We start from the raw sequence: 13,366 nt of genomic DNA on the forward strand, positions 1-13,366 counted from the left end.
GTTTTCTTCTGAGTTTCTTAGAATCTTCTCTTGTATATGTATACCTTAGAAGTCAATGACTTAAGGGGGACCTGACTGCAGATTTTGGGGTTAGAATCTATGTGGTTCTCTCCTCTTTTGGATTTAAGTTTCAACGCTTTAATGGCTTCAGACTTCCATCTCTCCTCTTGAGTCCAGGAAGACTGCCACTTTTTGTTTGGGATCTATTCCCCTATACCTCCAGGAAAAAAGCCAGAGTGATTGGTGAGCTCACTGCTGCTTCCTTTTCCTCAAGGATCAAAACCCTCAAAAATTTCCTGTGTTCACTGCTCAAGTACATACAGAAAAGGACACAAAATATGATTATTGGTCACAGAGGAGAAATTTGGATGATTACATACAGAAACTAGAGGAATACATTGCAAGGACTAAACACTATGGGCCCTAACCCCATATTTTTTTTACCAGTCCTGACTGGTAAAGGTCTTCTACTCCTGATAAGAGAATCTTTCTGTGCAAGCATGTCCACATCAGAAAAGAGGGAAAACATGAATCAAATTTGGCCCAATGCCTGGTTTTGTGAGTTTTTACTTTTTAAGAAATGATGGGGGGGGAGGGGGAGGAAGAGACACATAAAAATTATATAAATTTTCAGCATCCATAAATAAAATGTTTTACGGAAACACAACTACTCTTACTTGTTATGTTTTTTCTTTACTTCTCCCACTCCCAACGCCCATTAAGTATCATCTATGGGCACTTTCACCATACAATGGCAGAGCAGAGTCATTGTGACAGAGACACAGGGCACTCTATCATTTCACACTGCTTCTCATGGTACTACGAATTACAGAAATACAGTTATAACTCAACAGTGTCTTGAGTTCCTGCTTGTTGCTGTTCTGCAACATTTAAAAACATTTTTTTACTTTTATTACAGTGCATACTCATCACGCAGGAAAAATGGAATGCAAATGTTGCACTTTTAAAGTACAGTGGAGTGTGGATTATTCTGTTACTGAACTAGACAGCTAAGCATTGTATTTATAACATTATAGCTATGCTTAAAAAAATACAATATATGTTCACATTACCAGGCTAAGCACTATCATCACAACATTCCTATTTCACTCAAAAGCAAAGACAATTTAAACATTTTAAATGGAATCTCATCACAGCAGAATTTCTTCACACAAATAAAAATGAGACTGCAACCAAAATTAAATTTCCAACTGGCTACTGTTAGCAAGCAAGGAAAGCCATGTACTAATGGTGAGTTCCTGAAATCATGTTTGATTGGAAAAGCCAAAGAAATAGGTCCTGAAACAATATTGTTTAAGACTATTACCCTTTCTGTAAAAACAGTTCTTGAAGCATCGAAGACAACGGGAACAGTATTAACCAATCATCAGTTAAAAAAACAAATGAGGAACACCTAGGTGGCTCAGCTGTTTAAGTATCCAGCTTCTGCTCAGGTCATGATCTCACTCAGTTTGTGAGTGAGAGCCCCACACTGGGCTCTGTGAACTGACAGTGTGGAGCCCACCTGAGATTCTCTCTCCCTCTCTCTCTCTCTGCCCCTCCCAGCTTGCACTCGTGCACGAATGCTCTTGCTCTCTCAAAATAAATAAATAAACATTAAAACAACAAAAACAATAAAAAAAAACCAATAAAAAATGAGGGCATCTGGATGGCTCTGTCAGTTAAGCTTCCAACTTCAGCTCAGGTCATTATCTAGTGGCCTGTGAGTTTGAGCCCTGTATCAGGGCTCTGTGCAGACAGCTCACAGCCTGGAGCCTGCTTCAGATTCTATGTCTCCCTCTCGCTCAGCCCCTCCCCCATTCATGCTATCTCTCTCAAAAATGAATAAATGTTTTAAAAAATAAAAACAAAAACAAATGATTTCAAGTGGTTTTCCTTGGCTCTTCGTGACTTCACAGATACTACCAATACCTAACTGTTGCCTTATTTAAGGAGCCAATACTAAATTGAGTGACTGAAGAGTTAGCCTTGAATTAGCTATCAAAAATATTTTCAAGAAGCTGAGAAAAACAAAAGAAAAAATGGTGGTAAAAATATACATGGAGCACAAAAAAACCCTAGTTGGACAATTTTACAAACTTGTGAACATTTAAGGTGTTTATAGTGTATGGTGCAATTACTCAGTAGAAAGATACTTTACCATGTATTGTTGGCTCAGCGGTAATCAATAGTGCACATCATTAGCACTCATGAACTATTGTTAGTTCCGTATTTGTCAGAAATAAAAGCTGAATATCTCAAATTGCTCTACTACACAGCAGTTCAATGGCCTAGTAGTGATAGTTTTATTGTGATTTTTTTGAGCTCAGGGCCAATACTGCAATTTTTCTGAATGACAACAATCAGTATCACTATTATGGGTAGTTTAATAAACTAGATTTTGTTGCAAACCTGATAATGTTTCTTAATGATTGAATCTAAAATTGTAAGGCAAAAAAACATTTATATGTGAAACGTATACTGTGGTTAAGTCATGACAACTAATGATGCTTGAATTCACAAGCAAATGTCAAAGCTGCTGTACACACTCCCAGTGCTGTCAAAGTTAAAACAAGATCTTCATTTCCTCACAGATTTGCATTAAATATATTTTCTAAGCTTAAATCACAGTTCCAACAGAACTCTTCAGACGTCAGTGCTAGTGCACACTATACCAAAATCTACTTAACTGTGTAGGTGAAGAGCTTCCACTTTGCCCTTGATTGGAATTGATTTGTGTGCTGTGATAACATAATAAAAGGCAAATATTAGGAGGACTAGAAGAAGTCTATAAATACCTTCCAAGTGATAACTAAAATCATTAACTAAAATCACATTCTTGTGGACTGGTATCAGTATTTGGCAATACCTATCCATGTTAAAAGATACCTTCCAAGGGGCGCCTGGGTGGCACAGTCGGTTAAGCGTCCGACTTCAGACAGGTCACGATCTCACGGTCCGGGAGTTCGAGCCCCGCATCAGGCTCTGGGCTGATGGCTCAGAGCCTGGAGCCTGTTTCCGATTCTGTGTCTCCCTCTCTCTCTGCCCCTCCCCCGTTCATGCTCTGTCTCTCTCTGTCCCAAAAATAAATAAACGTTGAAAAAAAAAATTTTTTTTTATAAAAAAGATACCTTCCAAGATGAAATACAGATCTCATTACAGATCAGCATTAACAGATGAACACTTGCAATCAATTTTGATGACACAGAACACTAACTCTGAACCTCAATTAAACAAAATGTTATCTGATGCCAAAAGAAGATACACAAATTGCACTCAATCATTATATTTCAAATTTCATATTCATGTAAAAAACCTTTTCAATGCAGGTTTTTTTTAATCACAAATGGTGTTGGGCGCCAGGGTGCCTCAGTCAGTGAAGCAGCCAACTCTTGACTTTGGCGCAGATCATGATCTCATGGTTCGTGGGTTCAAGCCCATGTTGGGCTCTGCACTGACAGTGCGGAGCCTGCTTGGGATTCTCTCTCTCCCTCTCTCTCTGCCCCTCCTCTGCTTGTGCTCTCTCTCAAAATAAATATACTTAAAAAAAAAATACAAATGGTGTGTGATATATGTGTTTTATGTGTATTGTGTGTATATTAAATTTTATCTTTCAATAACCATCTGCTATTTTCTCCGGCAAGTTCTCACAATAACTGCCTTCTCTAAAACAGAAAGGATGTCAAGAAAAAAGAACGAACCCCATTACTATCTATCATATCTGCCCCATGAAATCTTAGGAATCTTCCATAACCTTTAATATCTTAATTCATTCTACACCCCCCCAAAATTCACTCATGGTTACACATTAATCAATAGCAAAGTTAACTTCAATCCAGACTTGCTAAATTTCCTGGTTTTTTCTGTAGGATGAAGTGGCTATTTCTCCCTATTTAGCATGTAAGTCTCCCTTTAAGCCACAAAAAGTAAAAACGGTAAAATTTTTACAAGTGGTTAAAATGTGGAATTTTGGTTTCAAGTGAAAGAATTAGGCAGCTGTCACAATTTCAATTTATCTTAAGTCTGCCTGATAGGAATGATTAATGTGGCCTTCAGAAGCTCTGTATAATACCTCAAACTGTAATACTGTGTATATATATGAACATACATATTTTTCTGAAAAGGCCTATGGCTTTCATGAATTCTCAAAGGGGCCTGTGAAGAGTCATAAATTAAAAAGTGATTCCAGATATACCAGTAAACAAATGATAAGCAAAGAATAAAGAAGTAGCAGATATAGCTGAGAGCCAGATGTTTCAGAACAGAGGAAGAGTGCCCTAGCTCTATGGTTCTCCAAGCGGGATCCCCTTTTTCACTATGTTGACATCTGCATGACACAGAAGCCAATGGTGGGCAAAACTGCTAGCACCTTAGCACAAAACAAAATCAGTGGTGCCAAAATGTACTGGTGGTATTCACTGCCATGCATTTATAGTGAAACACAAAGAAGTCCAGTTTCACTTAAGAATGCCCTCAAGTAGTAAAAATTATCAATTTTATTACATCTCCACCATTGAATATACATCTTTTTAATATTCTGGATAATGAAATGAAAAGTATCCATTAGGCATTTCTGCTACATACCAAAGCACAATGGCTGTGTTCAAGAAAAGCACTCGTGTGACAGTTTTAGCTCCAAGCGATCTAGCCACATTTTTCACAGAACATCTTTTTTACTGGAAAGTGTAGCTGACAAACTATAGCTATCTACACTTAGATTTAACAGATACTCTTGAAAATGAACAAAGTGAGGCTGTGTCGTTTCAAAGAAAACAACTGACAGCATTTGTTGCTAATGATAAAAATCAACCTTTCAAGTGAAAATTAAAATTTTGGAAACTTTGTATCCAGCACCATGAATCTGACAGCTTCTTCCATACTTAAAGACTCTTCTGATACCTTGTTATATCAACAAATATTATTTTTTGATATTGTGTAAGATGTATCAACATTAGAACATCTGCATAACTCGATGTAACTGATATTTTCCATATGACCAATGCATGTTATAAAGAACGTATAAGAACCATTTAAGTGTAAGACAGGGGCGTCTGGGTGGCTCAGTCAGTTAAGCGTCCGACTTCGGCTCAGGTCATGACCTCATGGCTCGTGAGTTCAAGCCCCCCATCGGGCTCTGTGCTGACAGCTCAGAGCCGGGAGACTGCTGCAGATTCTGTGTCGCTCTCTCTCTCTCTCTCTCTCTCTCTCTCTTTCTCTCTGTTCTCCCCTGCTTGCACTCTGTCTCTGTCTCTCAAAAATGAGTAAGTGTTAAAATAATTTTTTTTTAAGTGTAAGACGGATCAATGGATTTTAATGTAAAGGAACAAAAAAACTCATATTTCTGATTCCACATTACAACTAACCTTTAAGAAATTACCCCTTGTTGATTAGTACAACATTAAAGAATATCATTAAAGAATAAACACAACATTAAAGAATATCCACAATTACCTAAAAAGACTAATAAAATACTCCTTCACTTTCCAGCTATATGTTATATGGTTAACTTCTACAAAACCAGACATTAAAGAGGTTTACTTATCACTATATTTCTTGTTTTAGAAAACATTATTTATGCTGGCATGCAATGGACCATTATTTTAAATGAATTAAAAAAGATATTTTAAAATTCTGTTTTAATCTCTAACACAGTACTAATAAATCACATAAATAAAAGCTCTTGTCCTCTGTTCTTTTTAGGAGTATATAAAGTGGTCCCAAGAGTCAAAAAGTTTGAAATCCACTGCTCTAGTCCCCAGCCAAAAGAAGGCATACAACAAATTTCTTTAACTTACTTTTCACCATCTTATTCTGCCTAAAATTGTCTCTGCCCTTCAGCACCAACACTATTTCAAACCAGATTACAAACTCCGGATGATGGAAATAGGAACAAAATGTTTTACACATATATACACATATATGAAAAGAGTGGTTGCATGCAATAACACAATGTGGAGACACAATACATGTTAGATCCTCATAAGGAATGGCCTTCTCAATAATTACTACAGGAAGGATTCAGGGCTCAGCAGCATAAAAAGTCTTCTATTGCCTATTTCTCAGTTCAGGTTTATACCAAACAGAAAGAGTAACAACAGCTAACATTTTCTGAGCTTTTATTATGTATCAAAGGGTTTTATCTGTTTAGTCTTTACAGATACATTATGAAATAGACACTATCATCCCCAATATGCAGAACAGAGGCAGAGCTGAAATTAAAATACATGCAGAACCTGTATCCTAAACCAGCATAAACATGGCCTCCCACTATAACAATACTTACAGATATATCTTGAGTAAATACACAACTGAGTAAACATCTGATTAGCATAACTACTGCAGTTAAGTTCAAAAAACACATTCCTTTCTATCACTGTGTAAACTTAGATCTCCTCAGAAGGCTGGTCATTTTCTCTCACTACTTTGGTTCAATTATTTGACAAATATTCAAACAACAGAGATAACCTACGAACAAACACCTATGAAGATTCCTTCCCAATTTATAGAAGTCATTATAACCGTGAATTATAATATTAAAGAAAGCTACATAACAGATGTCCTTATTAAACTCCTTTTATTATGAAAAGTAACTTTTGGTTTCTCTAAATCTTAAAAATAGAGGAGGTAAAATTAGAGGAAAAGTTAAAATGGTGTTATTAAACAAATACTCAAAGCAAGAAAATGCTTCTGTGAATCTGTAATTGACTAGACTGGAACTTAGCGATATTCTGATGAAGATTCTGGGGATAAAATTCTTTTATGGTGAAATAAACTGTGTCACCTCCAAATTACACAGTGTGGGCACATTATCAGGACCCAAAGGCCATGTTTCCACTATTACATAAGTAACTCTTACTTGTTCTTGCAGGTAAATTTGGGAAGGGAGAGAGAGGCCAGGAATTTTCAGGAAAGTTATGTATATACACCCTCATAAATCACTCTGCTACATGAGTAGAGCAGAAGCAGGATAAAGGACAACTGCCACTGTCCTTCTACTACTTTTTCTACTGTATTACAAGAACCCACCTAGACCAGGGACTGAATTCCTCCAACACGAGGAAAAGACTGGCTAGTGGTTTTTTATACTTGCTAAACTTCAGAATGAGTTTCTGCATTTTTAGTCCTTTACCTCTAACTATGTAATGAAGACTATTTCCATTAAGGCATTTTCAATTTTATCTAACAGATGTCGTATGGTGTATTTCAGAGAATAGAGTGTAAAAAAACTGCATTTCACCTACCAGTAACCAAGACTTCGAAGGTAATCCAATTCAATCTTGGGGAGACATAGAGGGTGTACAAGAAAGAGATGTGTCCCTGATCACTTTCTCCTTCCTATATTCACTGACCCTCTATCTTTCCAGGAAAAATAAGCCTTGGAATGGCTATATACAGCTGCTAGAAGGGCAGGGATTGCTGCTTGAGGGTATAAATTTGTATCCACTAAAAATTAAATCCTAGAAAACTCAACTGGGAATTCCCATCCTCCACCACATCACTCCTAAACCTACCTCATTTACAAACCATTGCTTCTCTTTGCATCCCCATATCCCAACTCTTCCAGAATAACTTTTGTTTCAGAAATACTTAATGAGATTTCAATTATTATTTCTAAATATTTTGACATTCTTATATACTTATATTATTTTACCTCTGTTAGAACTGAGAATACGTGCCATTGGAATGAATACTGTTAAAATAGTAAATATGGAAAGCAATAGAGAAAAAAGCCTGCTAGATATAATTTGTTATCTTCCTGTTAACCCTAAATCTTAAAATATAATCCTGTCTCTAGACTCATGTAAACAGATTTCTAAATCCCAATGAATTTTAATCTTGGATTTAGATATTTACCAGAAAAGCTTCAGCTTTGCATTTAAATAACAAAATAAAAACACTTCTGCACTACTTTAAACTTTCAATGTTTCCCTCACTTGTTGGAACAACGGATTAACAGGAAAACAAACCTAATCTCTGAATCAGTTAAAAAAATGTACCACTTTTATACATCCTATAGCTTCTCATCTAGGAAGCAGCAAGGAAAGAGCGAAAGTATCCCTCAGATGATCTTTCCTACTCCTCAACCTGCTCATTTCTAACAAACCTGGCCTTGGATCTATATATAAACAACACTTTTCTGCAGAAGTTGGGGTTGCCAGGAACAAGCAGACTAGCACTTCCTTCAAACTGCCTAACCTTTAGACTTCTGGATCACAACTAAACAATTTAAATCGGAGAAAAAAAGGCTTTAAACAGTCTGGCAGTTCCTCAAAAGGTCAAACATATACAGACTTACCATATGACCCAACAATTCCATTCCTAGCTGTAGACTCAAGAGAAGTAAAAATATGCCCACACAAAAACTTGTACACCAATGTTTATAGCAGTATTATTCTCAACAGCCAAAAAGGGGAAACAACTCCAATGCCCAACAAGTAATGAATAATAAAATGTGGTCTACTCATACAATGGAATATTATTCACCTATAAAAGGAATGAAATACTAATACTAATAATGACACAACATAGATGAATTTTTAAACATTAGAAAAAGCCAATCACAAGAGGCCATATATTACGTTTCCATTTACATGAAATGTCCAGCACAGGCAAAATCCATAGAGATACACAGATTAGTCGTTGCCTAATGCTGGGGGAGGGCTGAAAGGAAAAAGGGAGTGTGTTGGCTAATGGGAACAGGGCTGTGTTGGTGAAAATGTTCTAAAATTGTGGTGATGCGTGGGCAACTCTGTAAATATACTAAAAATCATCGAATTATACACTTGAAGTAAGTGAAATACATAGTATGTGAATTATATCTCAATAAAACTTTTATTTAAAGAGGATTTTAATGTGCTTTTATTAATCTATTTAATTTTTCAAGTCCATTCCATTTTTTTAACTTTCAAAAGGACACAAACAAAGCTTCCTATTTGCTTAGTCTGTCTCAGCCTGACTAAATCTTTAGAATACATAACCCACAAGAACGGAAATGATCACAGAAGTTCCACAAATTCAGAGATATATACATACACACAGATATATATGATAAACATAACAAAATATAGGATCTACATAATAGGCATGTGTTAATTATCATCCGGTACAGCCCAGTTTTTAGACACTTGGATAAAGTCTGGTTGGGAACAGCTAGTGGGAAGCAGTTTTTCACCCTATCCTCTTTCCAAACAGATCCATCTACTCATTCTATTTCACCTCCTCCCAAAATAAACTCAACATTTATAATTTGAACAATGTTTGCAAGGTGATTATGCTATATTCCTATGGCCACCCTAACTCCTTTTGGAACTAATGATCAAAGTAAAAAGCTTTCACTGGGTTTTCCAGGACACCCACAGGAACTAGATTTAAACAATCAGTCAAGAGCATTATTATAAGCCACGAGAATGTGGTAACAGGGTTCACTACAGGGGATAGAATCACAGGCGTCCTTGGCTTTTAGTTCTAAGTAAAACTTAACCCAATATACTGGAGGAATATGCACTATTCAAATAAGAAATTAGTATATGGTTTGCATTAAATAACAGAAAATTTTAAATTGTTCTGAAGGCACTTTGAAAATATTACATCAATGATATGCCCACTCAAAAAAGAAAAAAAAACACAAAAGCAACTTATAAAATATGGTTACCAAACGTGTTATAGCCCACTGGCAATTTGATATAATAAAAAAGAAATCAAGAGCATGCCTTGGAATTACAATCGTTTTATTTTTTTTAATTTTTTTTTTAACGTTTATTTATTTTTCAGACAGAGAGAGACAGAGCATGAACAGGGGAGGGGCAGAGAGAGAGGGAGACACAGAATCTAAAACAGGCTCCAGGCTCTGAGTGGTCAGCACAGAGCCTGACGCGGGGCTCGAACTCACGGACCGTGAGATCATGACCTGAGCCAAAGTCGGACGCCCAACCGACCAAGCCACCCGGGCACCCCAACAATCAACGTTTTAAAATAAGATGAAGTTCTGCTGATTTTTCCTATGTGGAGACATTCTAAGTTTTATCTTATATATTCATTTATTTTTTTTAAATTTTTTTAAATGTTTATTTATTTTTGAGAGAGAGAGACAGAGTACAAGCGGGGGAGGGGCAGAGAGAGAGGTAGACACAGAATCTTAAACAGACTCCAGGCTCCAAGCTGTCAGCATAGAGCCTGACGTGGGGCTCGAACTCACCAACCGCAAGATCATGACCTGATCCAAAGTTGGACGCCCAAGTGACTGAGCCACCCAGGCGTCCCACTTATACGTTCATTTAATACTAAAAAAAACCAAAAACACCTACTGCAGCTATTTTGCTAGGCAGCTTTACAAAACACCATCACTTGAATCTAAATGAACTTTAATGAGCAAGTAACATCACTGAAAACAAAGGCAGACAAAAAAAAAAAAAATACGTCTGTGCTGGATGTCTTTGAACAGGTATAGATTTTGGAAGAGGAAAAGAGAAGGAGCCTGCAGAATTTAAGAATTCCAAGGAGGGACTGTCAAACTAAATATACTTCCCAGGATTGAGAAGCAAGTAATGAAACTCTTTTACTGATGGTAGTGTGTTGAATATAGACAGAGGTCGCAAAAGCCCAGAAATCACTAGCCTGGAAGCTCCCTGGGTGAAGAGATTGTGTTTTATCTTTGGATTCCTGGTGATTGGCATAAAGGAGATCAATATTAAAAGGGGAAAATGTCTAGACTATTTCTCTCTCTCTCTCTCTCTCTCTCTCACACACACACACACACACACACACACACACAGGCGGGGGGAGGGGGAGGTTGTTCAAAGCCAGCACCAAATATTAAATCTGAATTCACAAAACTAATGGAATCCCTCAGCCTATTTTTCCCTCCGTATCTTTTTTCCAATAAACTCGAACAGTCCACTAGTAAAGTTTCTTAAGTATCCTAAAAAAGTGCGTCTGATTTAAAAGGTCCCAGATCAAACATTTTAAAACACAAAATCTACTGTTTTATGCCTACAAAGTATACAAGTATGTAAGTACATGAAAAATAGAAGTGAAGAAGTTGAAATACAAACATCAGATTTTTAAAATACTTAAATGAACAAACTCAAGTTTAAAATGTGTAAGAAAGCGGGGCCCAGATTCCCCCAAAAGTTATCAAGACATTAAAATGTTTAAGTAGCTATACTTCCCTCTTAGAACAATGCACAATCACAAAACAAAATTTTTTCCAAAGCAAGTATCTCGTAGACCCAGCAAGATGTCCACATCTGTTAAAAGTCCACCAAGACTTAAGCAGTGAACACGGACTACAGGCACCAGGGGGCCTCCCAAGAATAACTCGATAGTAAAAGAAAAGGTAAGTAAGAGTTCCTGGTAAAACTTTCCTATCCAGTCTTAAGACTGCTGGAAGGCTTTCACATCTGGAGCAAATAAACTGTAGTTTGTTACACAACCAGCACATACAGAACTGACGAGAAACCAACACACAGACTGAAAAAAGGAACTAGCCGGCCCCTCACCCCCAGGAATACAATTTTCTTTGATGATTTTCCAAATATAAGAATATACTGCGCTTCGCTGTTGTCAAGTTACCTTCAGGTAACCTGAAAGCAAGTAAGTTAGTGCATATGCACTCTAACGATTTCCAACAGAAAAGGCTAAATTTTTTTGAAGGCTTAGTATCTTTTCTACACACTCACAAAGCAATTAGTGGTGAGGCAAATTTTAGGGTAAAGGGATTCACTGGCACAAGACTACGATTAAGTGTGAATAATACCCTGGTCTCTCCATCTCTTCCCATTCCCTCTATCCCCCACCCCAACATAAAACTGTTCAATAAAAACAGAAGGACCAGGAAACTTCAAAAGCAGCGAAGACTTGTAAATACCTTTCACACACGAGAGGCTCTTACAATAAAGTAGACCTTTCTAAGTTTGTGCAGAAATTAAGTCCTGCTCAAGCCTGTTAAATTCTCAAACCCGAAAGCCGATCCCGTCAGCAAACGTGTCTACATATTCTTTCTTGAGTGCATCTTCAGCTCGAGTTAAAGACTTCTGTTTTACTATTTTTTTAACCTAAATAATAAATAGGAGGTACTCAATTCCCGCTAATGTTATCCCCTCCTTAAACAGAGTTCGTCCTACAGCATCATGCAAAAATGCAGAAGAGATCCAACAATTGTCTCAATGAGAAGATTTTTATAAAATTCACTCCCGGAACAAGAATCGGAGGCAGCCAAGGGCAATGCACAAAGAGAACAGAGAAGAAATACACGTTCCACGGACATACAATGCACAGAAACTCGCATCCTCGCACCCTCCTTGGGAAGGGTCACCCAGCACCCTTGGGCTCCTCGTAGCCCCCGGCCAGCGCGATGCCATGACGGTCCCCGAGGGTTCGCGGGGACATTACCCGCCGGGCCGCCCGCGGGGACAGCCCCTCTCGAATTGCCTCCTGCTGACCGTGTTCCTGGAGGCCGCTCCCCCCCCCCCCCCCCCAGCCAAGCAGCCTCTTCGCCTCCCTCCTCCGCAGCCGCCGTGGGGCGGAAACGGGGGTCCCCTCGGGTTCGGCGGCGAGGGGGAATGAAGGCTGAAGGGGGCGCCCCCTCCTTGCGGCAGGCCGGGCCCCGCACTCACCCTCCAGCAGTCGGGTGATGAGACTGTCCACGTTCAGCTCCCCGTCCGCCATCTTGTCGGCACCCGACGCTCCTTCCCAGCAGCGGGAACAAGGGCTTCACGGCGGCGGAGGCTGCGGCGACGGCTCGGCGCTCCCTCACCTACAAGTCACGCGGCGTTTCGACCCCGGTTCCAACTCCCTCTTTTCCCCGGGCCCTCCCCCCACCCCCTCCCCACCAAGTAGTGGAGCGCGCGTACACTCGGAGGCCCACACGATAAATAAATAAACAAGTGGAGCCCCCAAGAACCGGGCCGCGTCAGACCCAGCCGCCACCTCCTCCTCCTCGGCACCGCCCAACTCCGCAAAGCTCACCAGCGCCGCCGACGGCCCCACCCGCAGCTCCACTTACAGCACACCACCCTTCCCCGCCACCGCGCCACGCAACCCTCCGCGCAGGCGCACGGCGCACGCCTCCGCGGCCCCCACCACAGCCCTGGCTTTTGCGCAATCGCACTGGACTCCGTTCTCCCGCCGCGGCCGCCGCTGCTGCTTTCGCGCAGGTGCGTCGCCCTCACTCGCCACTTCCACTGCGCCGAATCGCCACGGCGGCGCAGGCGCCCCGAGGCTCGCGGGGCTCGCGGCGCTGGGGAAGCTCCCATTAGGCAGAACGAGCGTGGGCAGCAGCTGACCTTCCCGCTGTTCAGCTGCCCTGGCAGGGGCCCTGTGCACACCGCGTTGTTGTGCCCTTCCCGCCTCTTTTTTCTTTTCTTGT

General features: G+C 39.7%; 1 protein-coding gene across 3 annotated transcripts in view; it reads right to left on the minus strand.

The window, feature by feature from the left end:
- The window catches only part of PPP1CB (protein phosphatase 1 catalytic subunit beta), a 42,748-nt gene extending 29,629 nt beyond the window's left edge, over window positions 1-13,119 (minus strand). Inside the window, exons 1-2 of one of the 3 annotated variants that reach the window (XM_027033461.2) lie at window positions 12,967-13,119; window positions 12,615-12,754 (exon numbers count right to left, since the gene is read on the minus strand). In XM_027033461.2, the coding sequence (XP_026889262.1) occupies window positions 12,615-12,666 (52 nt within the window). In that variant the 5' untranslated portion in view covers window positions 12,667-12,754; window positions 12,967-13,119. Of the gene's footprint in view, window positions 1-12,614; window positions 12,830-12,966 lie in introns of those variants that run through there. The other 2 variants (XM_053201066.1, XM_027033462.2) reach the window with 2 other exon arrangements.
- Window positions 13,120-13,366: the final 247 nt, after the last annotated feature.

The sequence above is a fragment of the Acinonyx jubatus genome, chromosome A3, assembly GCF_027475565.1.
Source record: "Acinonyx jubatus isolate Ajub_Pintada_27869175 chromosome A3, VMU_Ajub_asm_v1.0, whole genome shotgun sequence".
NCBI classification, from domain to species: Eukaryota; Metazoa; Chordata; class Mammalia; order Carnivora; family Felidae; genus Acinonyx; species Acinonyx jubatus.